This window comes from Falco punctatus (genome assembly GCF_963210335.1).
Source record: "Falco punctatus genome assembly, chromosome: 3".
NCBI classification, from domain to species: Eukaryota; Metazoa; Chordata; class Aves; order Falconiformes; family Falconidae; genus Falco; species Falco punctatus.
The window spans coordinates 51,058,837-51,084,247 of record NC_137582.1 but is presented as its reverse complement, the minus strand read 5'-3'; the positions used below and the strand labels follow the sequence as shown (position 1 = coordinate 51,084,247).

General features: G+C 41.5%; 2 protein-coding genes across 4 annotated transcripts in view; one reads left to right on the top strand and one right to left on the bottom strand.

The window, feature by feature from the left end:
• SPIDR (scaffold protein involved in DNA repair) overlaps window positions 1–22,448 on the top strand; it is a 209,168-nt gene extending 186,720 nt beyond the window's left edge. For 2 of the 3 annotated variants that reach the window (XM_080381474.1, XM_080381472.1), the window contains 9 exons: window positions 3,648–3,735; window positions 6,053–6,196; window positions 6,291–6,350; window positions 9,921–10,119; window positions 11,171–11,323; window positions 17,134–17,227; window positions 18,700–18,814; window positions 19,308–19,361; window positions 21,921–22,448. In XM_080381474.1, coding sequence (XP_080237600.1) covers window positions 3,648–3,735; window positions 6,053–6,196; window positions 6,291–6,350; window positions 9,921–10,119; window positions 11,171–11,323; window positions 17,134–17,227; window positions 18,700–18,814; window positions 19,308–19,361; window positions 21,921–22,064 — 1,051 coding nt within the window. In that variant the 3' untranslated portion in view covers window positions 22,065–22,448. Of the gene's footprint in view, window positions 1–3,647; window positions 3,736–6,052; window positions 6,197–6,290; window positions 6,351–9,920; window positions 10,120–11,170; window positions 11,324–17,133; window positions 17,228–18,699; window positions 18,815–19,307; window positions 19,362–21,775 lie in introns of all 3 variants that reach the window. The other variant, XM_080381473.1, reaches the window with a different exon arrangement.
• A 1,435-nt stretch (window positions 22,449–23,883) lies between these two features.
• Window positions 23,884–25,411, bottom strand: CEBPD (CCAAT enhancer binding protein delta; the record flags this gene model as incomplete). Its single annotated transcript, XM_080381513.1, has 1 exon — window positions 23,884–25,411. One exon carries the CDS (start codon window positions 25,409–25,411, stop codon window positions 24,386–24,388), a length of 1,026 nt encoding a protein of 341 aa, XP_080237639.1. The 3' UTR covers window positions 23,884–24,385.

The following is a 25,411-nucleotide window of genomic DNA, read 5'->3' as shown; positions in this document are numbered from 1 at the left end:
GGGAGGAAAAAGGAAATGCTGTTTTATTAGTATCACTTGCTATCTTTCAGTAATTTTTCTATGGAGTAGTTTAAGATGATTTGTTGAATAGGTCAAGATTAATTTCTGGCTGTGTTGCACATATATTTTGCATTTTCTCAGCCATGTGTTTAGCCTGGCTTACTGTATTAAATCTTTAAAATTCTCTTGACTGCTGTCCCGGTACACAGCAGACAGTTTGCATTTATGGGTACAGGGGAAAGATGTACCAAATTTCTGCAAGGAAAGTTTAAGTTGAAAGGGATGCCTTTTGAGCACATTGGATAACAAAAATAATGAAGGACACTAAAAATAATTATTTTGCATATTATATGCATACACACAAATATAAAAGTATCATTATATATAAGCGAAGCTTGAAGATGTGGGTTTATAGAAGAGTACCTGTACATAGAGGACTGCCTGTGGCAAGTCCATACTTCTATGGTAGTCTGTACTGTAACACTCCATTGGAGTTACTGGTGATCGTACTGTGTTGGTGATAAACTAAATATAGTATGGGATGAAAAGATTTTTACCAAACATAGATTTCAGTCTGGCATGGAAAGTACAGGGTTGACTTAGAATCTGATAGATGATTTCTGTCTTTCTCCCGGTATGGATTCAGTCTTTTTTTCTTATTTCAAGGAAAAGTTATAGAAAACTGTAATAGAGTCCTTGTTTCTGAAGTAAAAAAAAAAAAAGTTATTCAAATACTTTACATGTTCTTTTTTTTTTAATCCTTGAGCCTGTTTCTTCTCACTTCTTACTCTACTTTTCCTTTTCTAGAAGTCTTTCCTTTCGTGACTTTTTAAGTGACTAGTAGTAACACTTGCAGAGCAGAATTTTGTAGTTTTGATTTTGTCTTCCATAGCCAGAGAGGCTCTTTGTGCACATGGGAGCTAATCATATCCCTTCACTGTAGCGCAGAGCCAGCTGTTCATCTCTTGCCCTGACTCTATAGCTGAAGAAGGATACACATGTTGGATAAAATACACCCATTGTTCAAGTCAGATTGAAGTGGGATTTGAGTGTTGCTTGGCCAATAAAGAGAATGAATTTTATTCTTTCTGTCAGGATAGTGATTTTCTGTGGAGCAGGACACAATGTCTTGCCATTTCTCCACTGTCATTTCCCCGCTCCCCACTCCCCAATTCCCCTTCTGCTAAATCAAAGTCCTTAAGTGTAACAAGAGAGTTCCCTTTCTCGGAGGCATATGAATGGGAGGAAGAGGGGAGCTCCTCACCAGGGACACTGACTGATACAGTGACAGCTTCAGGAGAGAACATCCCCTGTGGTAGACAAGGTTCCTGGCAGGATGTGATTTGGAACTTGCAAATCCTTCAGGTGGCAAACGTCCCTGCCCTCTGCCTGCCTGGTGTCAAAGGAGAGGATGGGGCTGAGATATTCAGGAGACACTCTCCACTCAGTCCTGCTCCTCTGCCCTGTTTGTAAACAAATACTGTCATTTACTAATAATTAAGTGCTCCTAGTTCAAGCAGTAGATGACCTTCTCCAAAAGGACACAAGTAATAGAAGAAAATGTACTGTATTCATTAGATATTCTGGTATGGAGTAGCAAGCTGGAAGAGAGCTAAAGGGACAACTTCATGTCCCTTGGGAAAACATAAAAATACAGATGAAGGATTAATGTAAGGTCTGTGTGAGATGTGATTGTATCTTTACCTCAACAACATAGCTTAGTTGCTCCGAGTTGATAAATATGCAGTCTCTGTACACACACATACACGCGGTTTGTGGTATATTCGTATCTGTGCTTTGCCCTTGCCCTCAGTGCTGCGTGTGGTGTGAGGAAGGCCACTTGTGTAACTGCCTGAGTTGTACAGCAGGCTGTCCTCTCTTTTTGTAACCCTCCTTTTTCATGTCCCAGTTAGCAAGGCCAGTTTGTTCTTGTGGGCATTCGCCCTCCTGTGACTGTAGAGAGGGTATCATTCTGCATGAGCCAGAAAAGCTACCTTGATCAGGGATTTGAGAAGTCGTCAATTGCTGTAAAGTCTCTTTAATACCCCAGAAGTGTTGCTTTCTATGTTGTAATGTTCTCATTGTTAAAAACAAAACGCACAAAAAAAAAACCAAAACCCCAACCTCTGAGCTCAGCCTTCTCCTTTTACAGACTCGGCAATGATGCCGTTTAAGTCAGGGAGTTAATTTCTGTAAAAGAGCAGCACATTGGTGCTTCTGGTCTGTTCATTAGTGTGGATGACACAACTACAGGTAGCAACATCATTTTTTTAATCTGCCAGCCTGTTACCTGACTTGTGAACCACAAGCTTTATTCCTGAAGATCCACTCTGACATTTACATCCATAAAACTTCTTACAGTGCCGGTCCAAAGGCACCACTGTTAACGCTGAATCATAGATGATATCCGGAGCTTTATGAACAAACACGTCAAGTTCACTGCCTATAGATACCCAAAGTCTAAGCACTTAAGGATCCGGAGGAGGAGTAGGGAAATACAGAAATAAGTGAGCTTAAGCAGAAGTCAGCTAAAAGCAGAACTTTAGAAGGACAGTTTCCGTGACCACTTGAAGAGAAGCAACATATTGCAACGTGCTTCAGCCCTGTACCAGAGTACGCCATTTCCTTCTGAACAGTTGAGTTTGGAAGCTAACATTTTTTTTAGCAAGGTTTGGACTTAATTTTTTAGAGTTGTTTCAGAAATAGCGGCTTGTTTAATTGGAGGAACAGACAACTTGTTCTTGGAGGCAGCGTGGGGTTAAAATCCAGATCTCTGTGCTTCAACTGCAAAGAACAGAGAATTAGGACAAGATAACTGGGAGCTCTAACTCAAAAATGCATGCCTCTTCAAGTTGATTATCTGTAGCTATTTCCCCTCCCTCGGCTGTTTTCTTGGTCTCTCCCTCCGATGTTCCTGCCTGTCCAGCAAGGATGCCATACCAACTGACAAGGCAGCCACTGAAGTGCTGCAAATTACGGCTTTGCTTGCTAAAGCTAAAGAGCCTGCAGTGATTTACCTTAATATATGCTGGGCTGTTAATTTTATGTTTGTTTCTAAATTAAAAGTGGGAAACTTGCAAAATCAATACATAGAAATAGTAACTAAATGAGCAGCTGTGTAGGAATGAGACAGTCCTCTGCACATGTACTTAAGATAGCAAAATCTTGCCTGTTTCTCTGTGTCTGATAATTACAGACTTTCCTGAAAGCAGTTACACTCAGCTGTTAGAGAAAAGCAAGAAATGAAAACATTAGAAGCCTTTTTTTATAAATCTCTCAGTTTAAATAGCAAACAGTTATTTTGTAAAAGAAGTTGTACGGCTATTTGTGTCCTTCCCAAGCTAGCATTTACATTTACCCCAGTTTCCCTGAATTTTAACATGTAGCAGTCTGTTCATGGCAAAGGATTAAATACGACTTGCCTGTCATTGAATGTGATACATCCCTTCCCTCCCCCTCTACCCTGCAGCAGAAATGATGGAGATTTAATTAGACTAAATCAAAACCAGCTTCCAGAAAACAAATATGATTTAAAATCGTTTTCATAATCATGCAATGGTTTTTATTATATTTCTGAATGAATCTTTTTAATGTAATGTATAACACTGGAAAACATTTTAAACCTGATTTTATTGGTCTTTTTGAAGGGCATTAGGACTTTTTAGTCTGATAGACAGCCTGTGGCCTCCAGTAGTGCCTGTGAAAGTTCCTGGACAAAGTCAAGACTCTGAAATGGTAAGTCTTGTTATTATGGAAATGAACTTTTTCACTCACAATTACTATTTTTGTTGGTAGTGTAATTGCGTTTACTTTGGAAATCAGATCCTCTCCCTCTCTTTAGCTACTGAGTTTTGTTTTGCTGGTTCTAACAACCTCCTAGGCTAACCTGAAGCCCCCTGAATCAGCAGCATCTTTCAAAATGATGGAGTTAGCCCCTTATTAGTCCTCTAGAGCTGGAATGGTAGGATGTCCAGACAAATTATTCCTTTCCTCTCCTTGCAGGAGGAAAGACATACTAGGTAGCATGGAGCCAGCTGAGAAATCTATATACAAGGATATTCACTTATTCTTTTGAAGCAGTTTTCAGCCTTAGATTTGAAAGCACTTTTCTGAAGATTAAATTCTGTGAAAACAGACTGACAGCTGGAATCAGGTCTCTTACTAGTTAGGACGACTTTGACTGTCTCATGTGAAGACAGTCGAAGGATGAACACAAAAATAATCTACTAAAAAGTAATGAATGTTGCTGTAATATTAGAGGGTGAGGAGGTTTTAAGATAAATTTAAAGTATGTTACTGTATATTTGTAAACCTAAAATTGCGTCTTTGATTTTCCTTTAATTAGCTTTTGTATTTGAAAAGGAGTTCTGTCATACCAACTGTTATTTTGTTAATACAACATCACTTGAGCGTAGGCAAGTGCTTTTGCTGCCTTGCAGTTCTTGTATAGGCTGTTCTTTGAGGGAGAATTTTGTGGTGTTAAAAATTTGTGTTAGAGCCTAGGGGAGACGATCAGGATGCAAGTTCTAGAAAAGAAGAAAAACCTGGACATAAACATGTTTCAAAAGCAGGGGACATTAAAGGTGGATATTACTAGTTATTTCTAAAGTCTGAGAATCTTTTCTCTGAAATGTAGAGTGTTCTTTGCATTGTGCAGGGGTTTATGTAGAAGAATAAAAGGTTCAGAATTTGCTTATATATAAAACCAAGACTGAAATGGCTGTTCTTTCCTTAACTCTCCCTTTCATCTAGATATTTTGGAAGTCTCAGAGGAATGGATTGTTTTTTGCATTAAAATACCTTGGACAACAGAATGGCAATATCCACGGATGGAGCAAAGCTCTTAAATATTGTTTAGCATTGTTATGACTCTCATTTGTTATTCATTTTCTCTATTTTATTAGCAATCTAAAAATGTAGAAAATTTTCCATAATCATGGAATTTACATTTCTGTCATGGGTTTGAAATACTAACTCATTCCACAGATGATCACGGCTTGCATTCTACGCCTGCAGATTTTCAGCTGAGTGGAGTTTTTTTCAGTTGAGATACATTTTTCTTGACACAAACAATATAGTTTTATGCGCAGCTTTATGGAAGCAGCTTTATACATAGGTATATAAATAATACTGCCAGCATACTGATAATGTTGTTGGGAAGAAATCTGTGGAACTGATTGCTTTTGAACCATATGTATGTTTAGATATCTTCTTTAGTGCTGTCAGAGGCGAACAGAATTTGGGTATCACCTTCTTTTGCTTTTTTTTGTTTTTGTGCTTATGCAGATTTTTTTTTAATGGGTGGGCAGCTGTCTTTAATAGATTCATATTTCTTTTATTAAATTAAATGTTTTATTAACAATAAACATCACTAGAAGAATATTTTACCATATCTGCAATGAAAATTATTTTCTAGCATTGCCTTTCTGGCTTGGGACCTCTTTAAGTGATGATTGATAAAGTTGTTACATCATGGTACTTTTTAAGGGGAAAGAAATATCTGGCATAACACAAAGAGAGCAGTTCTTGTAGCTGTTGCGTTCCTGTTCTTCATTATCTCCTTGTGCTGTCCTGGATTTAATTTGGCAGCTTTAAAAGTTCGCCAGCTGTTTACTATCACAAAAACCCACCCACATGCAAAAGTCCCCAAATCTCAGAAAAGTTACAGATGTAAAAAAAAAAAATATTATCAGGGCACTCCTACCAGATAATTAAAAAAAAAAAATTATGCAAAAATACCAACAAGCACCTTGAAATAGTCGCTGTGTTTGCCAAGTGTGCCAAATCATGAGATGTTTTTGTTATGAGGATCAATGTCGATTATGGAAAGAATGATACACACAAGCTGATTTCACTTACAACTTGTGAATGTCTGTTTATTAACTCGGCTTCTACTTCAGAGAGTCGTTGCTATTAACCATATAATTTTGTTTCCCCAGCCCTCTTAAAATGTAAATTGTGTGGTTCATTCGGTTATTGTTGTAAAACCCGACTGGCCAAATTGAAGTGCCTTTTTTAAAGTCACATTTCTTTTTTCTTACTTTTTTTATAGATGACAACTAATCTTCCTCCTCCCAGCTTCTGTTATATTCTTACTGTTCGGTCTGGTGAAATACATGTGGAAGTGGATGAGGAAGAACAGATTTCTAATTTGTACCAGCCACCAGCTGTTCGTGGTCTAAAGGAAATTCTTCAGGTACTCTGCTTTACAAGTTGGATAACAAATACTTTGTACCAGTGGATTTCTGGTATCATGTTTGTCTCATTCCCTGTTTTTGTACCCTTTTCAGATCGGTGGTTGTAATGTACGATGTAGCTTTTGGGCACAAGTGCTGTATCTAAGGCTGCAGGTAATCTTTTCACTTCACAATGAATTCAACATAAAATCAACATGTTTATGTGAAGAAGCCAGCATTTATCTTGTTTAGGGGAAAACCCAATAAACCCTTCCTGGATTATCTCCAAGAGTTGTGTGCGCAGAATTATCAGCAGGTCTAAAATGCGCGTGAATGGGTAAAATGAACTGCATCTCCATTTTCAGTATCATCCAGTCTAAAAAGTGAATTATTTCTGAATAAATTGCCAGAGATAATATTGCACCCCGGTAAGGGAGCTTGCAGGATGTTAGTTGAGACTTGGTGTATAGCTAAATGCTACCCTTAGATATATAGCTAAAAGTTCCCAGTCAATTGAGTGACTGGGGATAGAATTTAACAGATGACGGTTATATAAAAATACAGTTTTGCTCTTTGCTTGCAAGTGTGTGGACTATTTTTGTTGACTTCAATAGAAACCCCTCAGGCAAATTTGGCTTTTATGGTCCAGTTAGTAGGAAGGAGGAACTCTTAGGTAAATACATCTGCCATCCATACTACGCTGGAAAAGTTATGATTTATTTATTTGTTTCTGAATGATGCTACAATTTTCTTTCAAAATGTTGCTAAGTTTCTCAGTAGTTAAAGGAATGTTTTGTTGCTGATTTATTTATTTTTTCCTGGCGACTGGATCCTCAGTACAGCCAGCACTGAATTCTGGTTGAGAATAATTTGCAATTGTCCATCAGCTCCACAAGAAATAAAGTGTGAATCAAAGCATATGAACCAAAGACAAAGAAATTCCAGAACAGCCAGTAAAATAGCTGGAGATGCTTCCCACCAGTGTGAGGCATAAATTTAATTTAGGTCTTGCCCTTTTGCTTCAAAAGCCAATGAGTTATGATTTGATTTTTAGGCAGGGAGTACTTTTAACTACCAAGTTGAGGCATATCTCTTGTGTTTTCTCCATTGTAAGTGAGAATTTAAGAGAACATTTGCAAACATGAGCTAAGGGCTAGCTTGATGGGGTCTGTAGAGTGCTAGTAGAAAGATGGACACATATTCTATTTCCAAGAAACCTGTTCTTTTAAAAAATAAAATAAAATTACAGACTAGTGGTATTCTAGCCTAACATTTTTGTATTCAGGAGTGTCTGTATCTGAGATGCTGTGGGTCATCAGTATTCTTGCACTTCATCACTAAATTAGGAAAAAGATGAAGCATGCAGGAACAGATGTGATTTTGAAGAATGGAAGCTTGTCTAGCAGAAGAAAAGGTTTATGATTTCTTCTTGCTTCTAGGAGGTTTATTAGCTGTTTTTGTAATGGCTATTCACATACTGAACTGTAAGCATTACATTTTCATAAGTGCACAACATGAGTGCTCATAAATTTTTTGAAAGTAATGTTGGAAAAGTAATAGAAGATATTCTTCTTATGAATAACTTCTGGATGACTGCTGGATAGCACTTCTGGATAACTGCTTTAGGAATGTAAAGGTATTTACCTGCTGTTAGCATATTGCTTGCCTAGTCCTCCCAGAAGAAGGTCATGAACAGCAGCTTGTTTACTGCAGTTGCCTTTGCCAAGAGGACATAGCCTTCCCATAATAAGTGAGGAAGGGTCTATAGCTTAGTTTAGTTTGCAGATTTATTATTATTAGATAGTCTGCTATGTGAGCTAATTCAAATGTACTTTAAAAACTAACATTTATTCTACATAGCTCCAGCATTCTGAGGTACTTCATTTGTGTGAAGGAGGAATGGAAATATGCTTTTATTATTACTCAGAATCTGTACTGTGGTACAGAAGGAGTATGAGGAAATATATTCCATCTGTGGTTAAGGAGCTGTCCTTCCTTATAACTCAATCCTGCTGCTATTTGTCTGTTGTGTCCTCTCTGTTCAGAACAAATTGTCACACATAGCAAGATGATGATTTTATACTAACTTGTGATTTTTGCTGTTGTTATTATTTACTTTTTGGACGATTCTTCTGAAAGCCAGTTTTTAATGTGTTAGTAATTCTCATGGGACAGCTGTAAAAATTCTATCTTTGAAGCTGACCTAATGCTATCTACACAGAGGAGGTACTTGAGTGTATGTAGTTACTAGGCAAAGAAACAATGTCAGTGCAATAGGCAGCATATATTGTATTAAGACATAATTGTAATATCCGAGTTATGAATTTTCCCAGTCATTATTTATAATTACTGCATTTCCCCTAATTACTGCTAGCATGAACAAAAAAGCTAATGTCAGTGTGGTTAACGGTTTCAAGGTCTGAATTCAACTGAAGACAAAACGTTGGGGTTGTCATTGTGTTACCTTATGCTGGAGACATGCAACTTTGAGAATAAAATACTTATGTGATACGTGTATCTCCAATCATTGTAGTATTTAATTTTCATTTAAATGTTTGAAGTATGATTTTTTAAGCGGCAGACTAATTAAAAATAACAAAATCTTTTTAAATTAAAAAAGTAATTTAATATTAGTTAAATTTTCTAAAATATTACAATCTTAAAATATACAATTTATGCTTGAACTGGTAAATGTGTAATATGCTTTGTTATTAAACCCATTTTTTTAAAGCATGGGAAAATTCACATACACAGATATATTACAAAAGCTGTATTAAAAAAAAAAAGAAGAAACGCATGAATCATCACATGGTAACTCATCTGATTTTGTTAGATACCCTGGGATCAGCAGTGATGTGTATGTAATGTCTGCCTAGTCCATCTTGTTCATCATCCCAGTGTGAAAAATTTAAATAACACTACTGATTTTGTGATAATTATTTTCAGATACAAAGGCTGAGATGAAATGCAGGTATTTTGGTTGTGACTTCAGTAGTTGTGAGATATCTTTATTTAGTCACACCATAATATTTTTATACTTGGGCAGAAAACTTACATTGTCATTATGGATTCATCTGTCTCCTACTTACAAATTACCTACTTCCTTATTTCTATGCATCTTTCAAATGTTCAGCTGAAAGAAAAACCTCCAGCTTTGTAACTTGCAGTAGCTATTGGTCAAGGACTGGACAGTAGCTATTAACCAGAGACTGGTGCTCTTGGGAATCAGGTAACAGTACATGGAAAATCTGCTCACATAGCCATAATATTAGTAGTATATTTATATTTAGCCCTTTTTTTTAAGGCAAAAATCATGTAAGTCTGTGTTCATAAAAACATCCAATTAGCTTTATATATATACATATATAAAATATGTATGATATAAATATATAATATGTAGTATATATAGGTTTGGGGTTTTTTAATAAAATATGTTTTCAAATCCCTTGTACAGTCCAGGTGAGTTATGATAAAGTGTGATGGCTGATAGAGATGAAGTCAAGATTCCAGAGGGTCGACCTCGTAAAGTTAATTTAAGGTAGAAATGTTTGAATCTGCAGTAAGGAATAATGAAAAATTCCAATAAAGCTTTGATTCATTATCCTGTACAAGCCCTAAATGTAATAATTTCTGTCAGTTTTATTAGTTATTTAATTAGAAGGATGTTATTTTAGTCTTTTCTTCTAGTAAAAATTAGCAACTGCATTCCAATTTTGTATTTTCTTTTTCTTTTTTAAATCATAGACAAAACACAGTGTTCCTATAAATCAAAGAGAGATTTTGTTATTTGTGACTGACTCCACATTGCAAAATGTGGTTCACATGATTCCAAAAGTTGTTGCTGTGTCAGTTGCTGCATCGTGTGCTCTCAGTATGGAAGTCACAGAAGCCCTCAGCGTTGTCTCGCAACTTGTCTTCTTCAGGGATGCGCTGTGGGGAAATGGTAAGCTTTACACGTGCTTTTGAAGCAGTTGGAATGGAACTGAAATAGCATCCTAATCTCTGACACTGCAATATGTGACCTACAGAGACTTATGTTCTCAGATAAAGATGAGACGTTGCAAATTTGGGATGAGAAATTTGAAAGGGGTTGCAATTAGATATAATTAGATATAATAAAAAAAAAGATATACTTTCATATAAGTTTTTTTTTTAATGTTTTTGGCTTGATCTAAAAAGCAAATGAGAAATTCCGTGATCTCGCCATATGTCCACCACTATTACTGTCAGTCTTCGCTGCTGACTGTTGAATCTAATGACCAGGGTCAATCAAGTTTGCTAGCTGACAGAAGACTCAAAAAATCGTAAGAAACTTGGTTTCACTTATTTTGATATTCTTGCAGAAACTTGTTTTATTGACCTTTACCTCTAAAAGAAGCAAAAGAGACTTGTGTGTCCCTAGATACAGAAATTTTGCTGTACCATCTTAGCTGTGAGCCTTCACCACTACACAGTAATCGCTGGTTTTTTGCGGTTCAGGTATGATTCCCTAGGGTGCCTGCATAGGTAGTTTGCATCTCACACCTTCAGTCACTTCCAAAATTTAAGTGGACTGGAAGCACCAAGCTGTGTAAATGGCTGTGTGTCCTGAAGCAAAAATCTCTGTTTTCAAGAATAAAGTATTGCACCTACCTACTCTTTGTAATATTTGAAACAAAGTAAGGCCGACTGAAAGGGGTGCCCAAGCTTATTACCAGGGAAGAGATGGTAACATGTTTGCCAGGAGCGTGCTGCAACATAGTCTGGGTGGAATCAGACTCTCTTCTGCCATGTTTGAATTTTTGAAGCATTTTTTTCCCTGGGAGCTGCAAAGTGTAACGAGAGCATGATGCATGTATCACTGAAGGCAAAATATTTTGTCATTGAGAAAACCTGATGGATTCTATTTATCTGTTTAGTAGCTGGCAGAGATTGTTGTCTTTATTGGCTGTGACAATTAACATGGTCACCTTTTTCCTTCTTACCGTACTGAGTTAAAATGTCTTTGTTGGCAGGTAGGATTATTTGTGTTGAACGTACTGTTCTCTTATTACAAAAGCCTCTTTTGTACTCGGCTGCTGGCGCTGACCTCAGTGAGCTGACTGGCCCTGTCAGACTCGATGAGCTGGATTCTACAACACAGGCCAACTCCATTTGTGCTGTAAAAGGTTTGTATGGCCTTTTCTGAAATGAATGCAGTTAATTATTTGTGCTCACTTTAATCTTTTATGTCTTCGTATTGATTTCTTGCATGAACAGCATGGAGGGATAAAAAAGCACAGTATTGCTGTGGGTCATTAGGGTATTTAAGTTTTTATACTTCTTTGTGGGCTCTGTTTGCCTTTTGCTGGCCAAGCTCTGCTCCCACACACTCATACCTCAGAATAAATGTTTGATGCACAGTCTGGTTTATTATATTCCTTCCTTTGCTGCCTTCCTTCAGGAGCCTTCTGTTCACACCAGCCTTGTTGATGCTGGCAACAATAAAGTATACCAGTATTTTTTAGGCAGATGGATAAGATATGTTAGCCAGATCCTGAATGGTAGGGGCTAGTGTCTGATTTCCCTAGAGCTTTGCTGCAGTGGGGCAATTTAATATTTCACCATAGTCATCTAGCTTAACTTGGCCAATATTTGCTCACCAGCCACTTTGGATCATAGTTTTGTCTAGTGTTTCAGTCCTACCATTAACCATGCAGAAACATTTCTTACAGTGTATTTTCTAACATTTCCTAATCATGCAGAAACATTTCCTACTGTGTATTTTCTAATACACAGTCCGAGCCAGCTTCTTAAACCTCCCAGTTGTAGAGTGCCTATAGGGAAAAGTCCTTAAAAGCCCAATAACTCTTGGCTTTTAAAGACAGTTTCCTTCTTTAATTTAACTCTTATGATTCTGGTAGCCCTTGTAGAAAATTCTTGATCCTGTTTTACATTTACACCTTCAAGTGATTCACTGGAGCGTTTGAAATTAGTTTTAAAATAATAGCAAATAATGGTTACAAATCAACGCTTCCAGCTATAATGTGATGCACTGAAAAAGCAGTCTGAAGCCACACGAAGCTGTTACTAAACATACCTCCTCTTATGGTAGAGCCACAACTTAGCGTAAATGAGCACGTTGCAGTGACAAATCTTGAACTTTAACACTGCATGATGAAAAACAAGCACAACTAGAGGCACTTCACTCAAAGCCTTGGTTGTTATGTACATCTCGAATCGATATTGTGAGTTACTTGAAAAATATTTCTGTCACTGGGTGTGAAATATGTTTTAGGTGTTTTTTTTTAACCTCTCCAGTAGTTATGCTAAGAATTATCACTTCTCTGCTGTTAATTTTATAACTAGGTATGAGAAGTTCCTGTCTTCTTTTGTTCCTTTGACAGTGTGCATAGCAGGATAAAGCAAACATTTCTCTGTTCTTTCTTTTTCCAGTAGAGCAAAGAAAATACACCTTTGTGATGTATTATGTAAACAAGTACTTACTTTACACACATGGGAGGTGTCACGCTTTCCTGTATTACAGATGGACGAATGACAAAAGGGGGAATTAATCCTACAACCTTGTCTTGCTTAATCTGAAATTTGTCCAGGGTAGCTGTTAACCAGTATGTTCCCACACCTTGGTACCAACATAGAATATAATGTATCTTCTTTGTACCTATGCTAGTGCTATATATAGATGATAACTATCACTTTATTTAATATTATTATTTAATAGCATTTAAGATACATATCTACTGTTTTGGATTTTGGTTAGTTATTGCCTACATCTGTCTTCTGAAGAAGGGAAACTAATGGCATTAAGCCTACTTTGTTGGTGGGAGAATATGTATTTGATGTAAGGAGTAACCCATGAAAGAAAATTTATCATCTCTAAAATTCACTTACTGTCTCTGTTAACTCAGAGAATTACTAGTCCGGCTTTCAATAAGAAGCAGTATTACCTCCTTCGTTCTTTTTCTCGGTGCCCTCCTTTCACTTCCTGTGTTTTTGGTCACCTACATATGCCATACGTAGGCATCCTCTCACCTAACACTTACAGAGGCTGCAAAGGCTTTACTCTACCCCTTCTTGAAGTAGTGCTCCTTTCTGCTCCTTACAGTCATGGCTGCTTCTCCTGGCTCTCAGGGATTTGGCAGGGTCAATCTCCCCAGAAGAACTTCTTTTTAACCAGCGAAAAATGCAGGTAGTCATTCAGGTTTCCTCAGATATGGTGATCGGTCACAGCATCAGAGCCTCCAGGAGTGCTGCGACTGGGGGGGCACAGGCCATGCTCCCTGCTGGATTCTAGGTAGATAGTCATTTTTTGGAAGATGTATAAATAAGATGAGTTAGGCTGGGAGGAACCTCTGAAGTTCCTCCAGTCCAAACTCCTCCTCAAGAGCTGGGCCCTGGGCAACCTGGCACAAGTCTATAGCTGGCCCAGCTTTGAGCAGGAGTTTAGACTGGAGGAACATCAGAGTTTCCTTCCCCATCAAAAAAGGACAATGTTGCAGTCCAAGCAGATCCTCTGAGTTTGTCAGATATCCTTGTTTAAGGGAGGTCCTGTCATAAGCAGCTCTGGGATGGAGTGTGTTGCCCTTCAACAGATGAGTGAAAACCTGTGGTTGCTTTCTACTGGAAAGTTTATTATTCTTTTAAAGATGAGTCTGTGGTTCTCACCTGTGAGCTTAGGGTTAATAGATTAATTTTCCTATCGCTATGCATTACAAAGTAATTTCTAACCTTTTTGCTGTATAGTAGCAATCAGGATGGCTTAAATGTTGGCAGTTCATACTCCACAGAACTGTTTCTCCTCTTAACCATGCTTATGAGCAAATTCTAGTTAGTCCATACTACATATGTTATATGGGAATTTTACTTGACTAATGATATTTGCCTAGTATATGACTCACCATCAATGATTGAATTTTGACGCTGGATTTTTTTCATATTTAAGCCCTGACTCAGGGGTGGGTTTTTTTCCAGTTTCCTTTTTCCCAGTGTGAACAAAATGGGGTCAATCAGCATACCTAACTCTCTCTTTTTGATTGAGCTTTTCCCTCTCCCATCCCATCAAGGTATCTGATAGGAAAAAAATAAATGCACATTCATTTTTTGAACATTTCAACCAGAGTGTTACTTTTAATCCTCAGCCCTTCTTTGCATTCCTCACCAGAGACCTGTTTTTCCAAGTGTTGTCCTATTATCAGTCTCTTCTTAATGCTGCCAGCCACAACCCATTAAAATAGACTAGAGGTAAAAATTGAATTTTGGCTGTGTGCATTTCCATTTAAAAGAAGGATCTTGGGAAAATATCCAAAAGGGTTGTGAACATTAAGCAAAATCTAGAGTCTTGACAAAGATGTGCAGCAGTTCAGCAGCTTAAACTTGAGAAAACACTTTGTATGCAGGATGCACAAGACTGTCACTGGTTCATTAGACCTGTTGCTGCTTTGAGTTGTTCCAATTTCAGTGATCTCTGGTGGTTTTCTGAAGGGAACTCTATGTTGTCATCAAAATAAACCTCTCCACTAGAGCGGTAATCTCATCAGTATGATCCTGATCCATTTTCTTCAAATGTACTTGCATTATTTGTGCACTGGCATCCTACAGTTGCAATATGGCATAAAACTAGGGGGGAGTTAAAAGGCTTAGTGAGAAACAGATCTGTCAGAAAAGGGGATTTTCTTTTTTTTTTTTTTAGTTATTTTTTAACAAAGAAGGAAACATCAGATAACTAGTTGGTAGCTTTTCTTTTCCAGGAACAAGAATCATAGAATCATAGAATCATTTAGGTTGGAAAAGACCTGTAAGACTGAGTCCCAACTGTTAACCTAGCACTGCCAAGTCCACCACTAAACCATGGCCCTTAGCACCGTATCAACATGTCTTTTAAGTACCGCCCAAGGAGGTTACCCGCCGGGGATGGTGACTCCCTGGGCAGCCTGTTCTGATGCTTGACAACCCTTTCGGTGAAGAAATTTTTCCTGATACGCAATTTAAACCTCCCCTGGTGCAACTTGAGGCTGTTTCCTCGTGCTTTGTCGCTTGTTCTGTGGGAGAAGAGACCGACCCCCACGCGGCTACAACCTCCTGTGAGGGAGCTGCAGAGAGCAATGAGGTCTCCCTCAGCCTCCTCCTCTCCAGGCTAAACAGCCCCAGTTCCCTCAGCTGCTCCTCATAAGCCTTGTGCTCCAGCCCCTTCCCCAGCCCCGCTGCCCTTCCCTGGACACGCTCCAGCCCCTCAGTGTCCCCCTCGCAGTGAGGGGCCCAAACCTGAACACAGTGTTCGAGGTGCGGCCTCACCAGTGCCCAGTGCAGGGGGACGGTCACTGCCCCGGTCCTGCTGGCCACACTGGTTCTGACACAAGCCAGCGGGCTGTTGGCCTTCTCGGCCCCCTGGGCACAGTGCTGGCACATCCAGCTGACTGTCCACCAGCACCCCCAGGCCCTTTCCCACCAGGCACTTCCCAGCCCCCTGCCCCAGCCTGTGGCGCTGCGTGGGGCTGGTGTGACCCAGGGGCAGGGCCCGGTGCTTCTTGTTGAACCTCATACAACTGGCCTCGGCCCATGGATCCAGCCTGCCCAGATCCCTCTGCAGGGCCTTCCCACCCTCCAGCAGATCAACACTCCCCCTCGGCTTGGTGTCATCTGCAAACTGGCTGAGGGTGCACTCGATCCCCTCGCCCAGATCGTTGATAACGATATTAACCAGCACTGGCCCCAGTACTGAGCCCTGTGGAGCACTACTTGTGACAGCTGGATGTGACTGCGTTCACTCCAGAGAAACACACCCATGCTGTGGCAGACAGCATCCTACCTTGTAGTAGCAAGTACTGATGGAAACTTCCAGTTTATCACAAAAACTGAAGAATCAAAATTATTCCTGTAACAGTCCAAAGAGTTAAATACACAGAATTACTTACTCTGTCAGTGAAATCCGTATTGTTTTGTTCTATGCATAGAAATTGGGTCATAAAAGTTGTACTTGAGAAGTACCTTTCCTGATGTTCAGACTTGCTGTCCTTTGAATTCCCAAAGGAAATTAAGGGCTTGTTGTTTTTGTGTATCTCCCTTCTTTCTGTCAGTCCTTGCCCCAGGAGAGCTAGGAAAGCAAGGGATTAACACTCTGCCTCGCAGGCCAGACGGTGTAAATGCTCCCTAGTCTCCAAGGGTTTCTTTTATTGACTGCAGTGTGAAACTGTGAGATTCTTGCTCAATAGGAGGGGAATTTTTAGTCTGTACTTCTGTTGTACCATTGAGCATTTATTTTAGTGCAATTTCATTCTCACAGGTGATCCACTTTGTACACTTCAAAACACTTAGATGTATTTTCTCCATAAATAGTGCTCATAATTTCAGCATATCGTTACCATAAAACATCATACACTCTTTATTGACTTCTCATAAAATTCTGAATATATTTTTTTCTTGCCAGAACTAGCAAAAGCCCTTTATATAGTCCAAAGTATCTTTGGCATTCCCTTCTTAGGCACACACTTATGTCTGTGAGCCAGATCTAATCTCTGTCAAGTCAGTATAAATGAAGAATAACTCCATTGTTAATGGAATTTAACCTGCATCGTTTTCAAAAGGGACTGGGTCATCTCATTGGTTTGTGTTTCCTAAACAACGATATCAAGCTATCTGACCTGATGATTCTTATATCTGTTTATTGCCAAGGAAACATCAGAGGACCAGAAAGAAAACAAACAAACAAAAACAAATCAGAAAAGCAATAAAACCCAAACAAAAAGAACTGAACCTGTTTGGAAAGTTAATTATTAATTATCTACTTTCTGATATTTTTAGAATGTAACATGCTCTGCCATGCTGCAATCCCTTGTTGGAGGGATGAAGGAGAAAGGGAAAGAGAAAAACTCTGACGGGTTTGGAGCTGAGAGTCAGAAGGCATCAAACCTGCTGTGAAGCCAGGAGTGACTGTGTTTGCTAGCTTAACATTAGTATTTTGTAAGAATTTCATGTTCTGCAGGTACTGTTGTTGGAGTTAATGAGAGCACTGCTTTCTCCTGGCCTACCTGCGACAGATGTGGCAATGGAAAGTTGGAACTGTGTCCCCAGGACAGGTGAGAGTCAGCATGCTCCGGAGCACTCCAGGTGTTTTGCAGATGTAGCCATACCAGCAGTAGGTGATGCAATGATTCCTGCAGGCACAGGCTGCACTTTGTTCCTTCCTAGAACTAAGCCGTAGTATTTTTATTGCTGATGAACTGATAAAACCTGCAAGGTTAGATTAATTTATTAAGAAAGATAGAAGTAGATATGAAATGGTTTGCATTTGCAGTTATCACTTTTTTTTTTCCAAACTAATCTTAAAGTATTGCTTATAAAGATTTCATAGCATTGTAAGTTTTAATAAACATCCACATAAATCACAGGTCTGATTTTAAGCTTCTTTAAAAGTAGCTTCTTGTGTTTGTCTACCCTACCTTGTTATATGTACCTCCAGTTCACCTCATTTTTATATTGAACTGTGATCTTTGCTGTAGTTCACGTAAATGTGAAAGAGTTGTGTTCCAGCCCTTTTAAATTTATAATGTTTCTAAAAAGGATGCTGAATAATTCTGGGAGTACAACTGCCCCAAATGTGAAGACTGATCCTGCAGGACCTGTTACTACCTGAAATGCTAAGCCTGCGTCACACTGGCATGCTTTTGGAAAACCTCCCCTTCAGCTGTGTAGCCAGCTTGCTCTTGCAGAGTCTGAGATACCTGATGGAATAAATACATGAGACAATAAGAGAGTAGTCAGTGTAAAAAGAAGGAAAGGGGGGTTCTTTCTACTGGAAAAGCTTAAAAAAAGCATAAGGAAAAGTTGGATGGGTTTGATCTCATTGAAATGGATACATTTTCCTAAATATGAGAAGTTTCACTGCTTATGCTTTGTGATGTATAGCCTCCAGGGAAAAAAGGCTGAAAATTTTTAAACAAAACAGTTGTCCTATTTTATACTATCATGCAAAAGATAAGGATGTCTGTATGTTCACAAAGTAATGTAGTTCAATAGAAGAAAATAAATCTCTACTGTGAAGGATATTTTTGCTTCATTTGGAGAACTATGTAGCATCAATATTTGTTTAGGAAGTTATTCCAACAAGTTCATGTAGCTGAGCTTAATTTTATGCATATGACTTAAGTGTGTGCTGAAAATGTTGAATGTTTGCTGAACGACAGCCTAAATCAATAAGTCACTTGGGCCAAATCTGCACTACAAATTTTCTTTTGTCGTAACTTTTAGAAGGTTATGAGATTAATTTTTGCTTAAGTGGGGTGACTATAAATATCAACCTCCCCCCATGTTGCCAAAATTTGTAAAAGGAAGATCCTTTTGCTAGAAGAGTTTAGGTCCTCCAAGAGAGTTACTTTACCAACAGAAGAGCTCTACTTGCTGTTATCAACTGAATCCCTACTAGGGCTTTCCTACTAAAAGTCTACTAGCAAATTTAAGAGAATAAGATAGCTGAGGTTTTCTGTTTTGATTTACAACTGACAGCTTTTCCATTTCTTTATGTTTTTCCATCATTATTTGCGTGTTTCAGAGGAGTGCTATTTTGCAACCAGTGCTCTGAAGTTGTCATTTCACCGGTTTTGAAAATGCAGCTGGAAGTCTTCTTGAGTTGTCCATCCCGATCTCAAAGTACAGTAAAAGTAAAGGTATGGCACAAAATGAGCTTCGGTGCTTTGAGTGTAGTGAGGCCAGATATGTAGACACATAGGTGCTATAAGCCGCACTTTTATAGACAGCTCTGTCAGAAGAAAAAGTAAAAGATGTAAGAGTATCCCATAATTTAACCTGATAGTAAACTTCCGTTTCATTCAACTAAGAACCTAGTTCCCAGATCTTACTCATATAATACAGTCGTTGAGTTCACCCTGAGGTTTGCAAACTGTTTTATCGTGCAGCTGAAGGGCTTGGCTTTGGGAAACCTCAGCCTCCACAGCCTAGAAGGAATGTGTATTTTTGGAGTCCCATTCTGAAAGTCTTTTGTGTCACCTCTCTTCTGCTTTCTTGGCAAGAGAAACAAAACCGTTCTATATTAAAATGATAAATCCTTGATCAATGTGACTGTTTTAACCTGTGAACAGAACATCTTTGCATTCATAAGATTTTTGTCATGAACAAAACCTGTTAATTTTCTCATTCCAGCTGTTACAAAGGACGATCTCTTCTCTCCTGATGCCCTGTGCCACTGAGGATGGGGTAGGTATAATGAATGTTGGTGAAAGAAAGTTGAACTACGTAACTTACTGTAGAGGTAGAGTACAGGGGGCGTGAATCAGGTGGGAAGATACTTGAATCATAGAAATGAAAGAGATTCCTGGAGGTCATCTGACCTACCACTCACACTGGGCTAGTGCCAGTGCGCAGGTCAGCTCTGACTCTGGCTGGCAGGGTCCTGAAAACCTCCAAGAACGTAGATTCTGCCTTTCCAGGCAGTTCATTTCAGAGCTGCACTAGGAGCAGTAGGAGATTTCACTGGAAATAATGATTTTTTTTCTCATGTCCAGCCTGGGATTTGAGTGGGCTGGACCCTTTGGTAATCACACCTTCCACCTGCTGATGCCCTGCTATTGCATGACTGTCATCAGGCTGACACCCTCCTTTTCCGAAGTGGGATGCCACAGATGCAATGTGTAGACAGCTTTAGCTCAGCTGCTGATCTGCAGAGCTATCTGCAAATGGCACTATGTCCAGACTTTCAGAGCTGTGACGGGCAGGGATGGGCTTTGCTCAGATTTCTGGCTGTGGATCCAAAGGTGGCAAAGATACAGTCCAAGCAGCCCACCTTTTGGGGCTGGTCTTCTAAACCCTGTAAACCATAACTACCATCTAACAGCACAACCATGAAACTACTGGCAGGCGGTAATGGTAGTGAAATTTGCAAAACGCATGCAAGGTAATACTTCGTATGAATGAAACGCACGTAAGCCACGGGGATCCATGGGCTAAAGCACAGTTTATGTAATCGTGAAGTAGTTATTCCTTTAATCTGAGATAATAGAAGAACCCTGACATTTGGCACAGTGACCCAGATTTATCACAGGTGAGGTAGGCAGTGGATAGGTGCCTGGCTGGCATTGGCTGCTGGATGGTCAGCAGCGAAGCAGGCACCTTCTGAGGGTAATTAAGTCTGGTTAGGATCCTGAGATCCCCTCCTCTCCATTGCACGTGGAAGGGAGCAAAGGTCAGCTCATTGTCTTTTTTATCATTCCTGTTAAATATCTTCAGTTAGGTGACACGTATTCGGGTCATTTTGCTTTCTCTGTCTTATATAGTCTTCTAGCATTTTGCTATTATGTGCCTCACAGTTTTAGTGGGATTTATGGATAACATTTAAAGTGGAATGTTGCTCTGAAATTGTAAATTATTTTTCTTATGCTGGAGAGTGTGTATTTCATTTAAGCAAAGAGATACAAGAAAGTTTCCAAATATTTTGCTCTTTTAATAGCAGTTAAGTCTTGCTAAGTTTACAGGATGTCTGGTGTGGTTACAGACTGAGAAAACCTAGTTCTTTTTCAAGTTACTAGAATCAAACAACCTCTTTTTAAATTTTCGATATTTATAATGCTAGTATTTAGAAGTCTGTCAACTGAAAAAAATTACGTTTTTCCCTAGCTGAAATGCAGCAATATTTTTTTTTTTCCATAAGCATTTCCATCTCTGAACTGCTGCATTTTAAAAAGCAGCACATCTCAACAAAGAGTAATTACAAGCAATACCACCTGAGGTAGCATTTTTTTGCCAGTGCTGCTGAAGTTTCTAAGGCTGTAGCTTTTCTTTTTGCAGGGAGGCTGGTTGTGGCCATCACTGGCCCTGGCCACTCGTTCCTTACCTTGTGGCAGCCCTTCTGTTACACCAGTATAGCTGTTTGTGCAGCTGCGTGGTGAATTGGATGGCAGTCCTGGTCTGGGGTAAAAATAATGTAGGGGGGAAAAAAGGGGCGTTCTTTATACCTTGAACCAGGCAATAGACGTGGGTATCACATACCTGTACAAATGCACAACCCAGGTGAAAGCAGGGCGGTGGTCAGAGGGTGGTCATAGGCCAGTCCCATCGAGGAAAGAAATGGATGTAAATCTGCCATCTGAGGTAGATACCCTCTCAAGCAAGGTATCAGTTATCAGTGTTACCAGTTCTTCTGTTAACGTGCTCTCTCCTTTTGGAGAAATCATCCCAGCCACGCATCCCTTCCTCCACGCAGAATGCATTCTACAAATTCGCTCAGGCACAACTCATGGGTAAACCGCCAGTTGGATCATTAAACAGAAAAGACTGGTGATCATAAAGGATGCATGATACAACACAAATTTAAAAGGAGGGTGTAAAAAGAGGTACAACATATTTTTTCCTGCCGTGGATCTGTTAGCTAAGGTGATTGATATATTGTATGTTTCACAATTCACAAATTGCTAGCGCATGTGAAATCTCCAGGTGTCAGAAAGCTAGATAAAGGGAACACATACAGGTTATGCTTCAGCAAAATTGAGCTCAAAGTCACAGTGGCTTTTTTTGGTTTTTTTAAACAGCTCATTTTTAAAAGCCTGGTAGGGAAGCAGTGCATTAAGCAGGAGATCTAATTATTGAAAATCTAATGCATTCATTCCTTCCACCAGTTCTAATGCACCTTTCTTCTTGAGTCCTTAAAAAAAGTTGTCTGTTGGAAGAGGACCTTACACCCCGCATCTTCCCAGCTGAATGCTGCTTAGAACAGAATGTCCAGGACTGTTTGTTTTAATCAACATGCTTTTATCGCTGCAGAGTTATGAGGTGCAGAGCGTGCTGGGAAAGGAGGTGGGGTTATTGAACTGCTACGTCCACTCCGTAACCAGCCACCCCAACTGTGTTGCACTGGAGGAAATTGTTCTTCTGGAAGCAGCAGCAAGACACCAAGTCGAACCTTAGTCAGCTACTATAGTATCTGTGGACTTTGTAATGTGGTTATCTGTTAACTAGTGCCGCAGATAATGTATAATGCAAGTGTGATAAGCATTAAGATAGTTTATTAAAACTGTGATTTGCAAAGCACATTGTGCTAATGCTGAAAAAAAATCTGTATAAAAGTCCTGTTCAACTTTCTGAGCTCTTTTTTGGATCAGTTTAGAATTTAAGTGTGCAGTTCTTTACCGTCTTTTCTGTTTATGCATGTAAAACAACTTGTTCTGGAAGTTTTGAATGGTTATTAATTTTTTGTATAATAGTGTATTTATTATGTGTCCATGGAAAATATTTTACTAGTATTTCTGAAATAAATACCTTACTACAGGCAGTGACCACTGCCCTGTGTGCAAGTTCGGAGTTGTAACGTGTTATTGCCTTGCAATAAATGTTACAAAGACAGAGATTTGAACAAAGCTTCTATTTGGAAGCGTTAATGTTTTACAGCTAATTGGTCTCTCAGCATAGAAGCACTGTGTTATCTGTAGCTTCCCACGAAGTGGGTAAGAGCAAACTGCTTTGTAGGCCACGTTAACTGTTCTCACCCTGACTGTACAGAGACATGGATTACAGATCTGATAAATAATATCAGAATCTTCCTGTGTGCGCATTGTTTGAGATGCAAGAATTAACGTAATAGCTCAGTCAGAGATTAGATTTTTTTTTTCCCCTTCCCCTTTCATGGTATTCAGAAACCCTTACAGGTTAGAGGAAGAGGAATTAATGGTTTCGCACAGGTCCAGTATGTGGCTACCCAGCCATAAAGGAACAGCAAACTTGTTGCTACACTGATTGCTCCCACAACTGAGGCAGATACTGGAAGGTCTTAAGCTACTTCACGATTACGAAAGGAATGACCCAGCTTTTGAATCCCCCCGATTTCCCCCCTCCTCCTGAAGTGTTTCAAGTCCCTTACCTGCCTCTCTGTAAGGAAAAAGGGGACGTCAGCCCATTCCTGCGCAGAGGGTACTGCCCTGTGTGTGACCAGGGTGGCCCCTTTGAAACCAGCAAGGTGCCTCTCTCTTGGAAAGTGCTGGCTGTTGGATGTGCTCACCATGCCACACCATGGTGTCACACCATTTTCCCACCAGTGCCCTACAGGTGCCATCATCTTTGTGCGCGCACAAAATCTGGACAAGTTGCTTTACCTTCCAGAACACATTCACCCAGGCAGTGATCAGGGCGGTTGCCTGCTCTCGCTTTCACTAGCCGCGATCAGTGGAAGTGGCCAGCTCCTGCACCCCGTTAGCCTGCAGCGGGCTGCACTGCATGGCTGCAAGAGCATCTCCAGCGGGACTACGGCTGGTTCAGGCTGTGGAGCCCGTTGCCAGTGTAGGTGCAGTTTTGCATTGGCTGGAATGGTAACCACTTCCCAGGGCGGTTTTCTTTTTTAACAGGAATTTTAACTAACGGGTTTTGTGTCCATGTATACTTACAAGGTTTCTGGAAGGTGCCGGCCGACGAGCAGCCCCTCTTGCCGTGCAGCCGCTGCCCGGCGCCAGCAGCGAGCTCAGCGGCGACAACTGACTCAGCGTTTCGGCGCAGCGACGGAGCAGCTCCGCGGAGCGCAGACTTTCTTGCAACGACCACGTGCGAGAGTCTGAGTTATTCCCTCATCGCCCTTAGGCTGCTTCAGGAAAAAAAACCCCAACCGAACCGCAGCGCCGCTCGCCGCCGGCCTGTCCGCAGCGCCGAGCCCCCCCGCCCCCGCGGCCCGGGCTGGCGGCGCCTGCGGGAGCCGCGACGGCCCCGCCGCCTTCCAGAGACAGAGCAAACGAGAGCAGGGTTGATTTAAAATGCTGGGGGTTTTTATTCTTAGAAATGCTGTAAAAATTGATATAAAAGGTCGAGCATGCTCAGTCTTGGGGTTTTTTTTTTCATCCTATAGGCTGTCTAAAATACATGGGGGGTTGAATCATTTTAACAGATGTACCATAGCTGCGTCGGTAGGAGTAAAATGTAGAAAAGACGAAAACTACCATTACAAAAATAATTTAAGGGGAGAGAAGAAAAAAATAATATTTAGCTTTTTCTTTTTTTTTTTTTTTTTTTTTTGCAAGTTTCGTGGTGAAAGACCCAGGCATCGCCCCACGCCGCTACAACGCTCAGCGAGCGCCGGCAGGTCCCGCCGCGGCTCCGCGCCTCCTCCCCCGCGCCCGGCCCGGCCCGGGGCGCCGCGGCCCGTCCCGGCCACGGCTCGTCAGGGCTCGGCCCGGCCACGGCTCGGCCCTCTGAGGTATTTATCCACGGTCTCCCGGAGTCCGTCTCTCCGTCCCGCTCCCCCCCGGTTACCGGCAGTCGGTGCCCGAGCCGGGCTGCAGGAAGGAGGCGCTGGGCAGCTGCTTGAAGAAGTGCCGGAGGCTGGTCAAGTCTCGGGTGAGTTGCTCGATCTTCTTGTGCAGCTTCTCGTTCTCGGCCGAGAGCTCCAGCAGCTTCTGCTGCATCTCCTGGTTGCGCCGCTTCGCCTTGTCGCGGCTCTTGCGCACCGCGATGTTGTTGCGCTCCCGGCGCTGCCGGTACTCGGGGCTAAACCTGTCCACGCACTTCTTGCCGCCGCGCTCCTTCCCGCCGGCGGCCGGCGGTGGCGGGGCGCCCTGCGCCGAGCCGGGGCCGCCGGGGCCCGGGGAGCGGGTGCTGCAGCTGGAGGGGGAGCTGCTGCCCGGCGGCTCGGGGGAGGTGGGCGGCGTGGGCTGCCCGCTCAGGTTCATGATGGTCTGGGCGCAGGTGGCGATCTGCGAGGGCAGCAGCGAGGAGGAGAGGTCGCTGTCGCTCCAGTCCGGCTCCTGCTTCAGGGCGCCGCGGGAGGAGGAGGAGGAGGAGGAAGAGGAGGAGGAGGAGGAGGAGGAGGAGGCGGTGCGGGGCTCGGCGCCCAGCAGGGTGGTCATGGCAGCGCCGAGGTCCTTGGCGGGGTCGCGGCCGGCGCCGCCGCCCGGCGGCAAGTACTCGCCGTAGTCCCCGCCCCGCTCGGGCTTGTGGTTGCTGTTGAAGAGGTCGGCGAAGAGCTCGTCGTTGCAGAGCTCCAGGTTGGGCACGGCCGACATGGAGTCAATGTAGGAGCTGAAGTCGATGGCGCTCTCGTCCTCGTACATGGCCGGGGCGGCGGCGCTCAGCTCCGCCAGGTTGGTGCCGCTGCCCCCCAGGCCGCCCCCCGCCTCCTCGCCGCTCATCCCGCAGCCGCCGCGGCCCCCCGGCTTGCAGGCGGGACCCGGCCCGCCGCCGCTGCCCACCTTGGCGTCGTAGAAGTTGGCGGGCTCCAGGCACCAGCTCTTATAACATGCCGGGGACTCCAGGCTGTAGAGAGTGGCGGCGCTCAT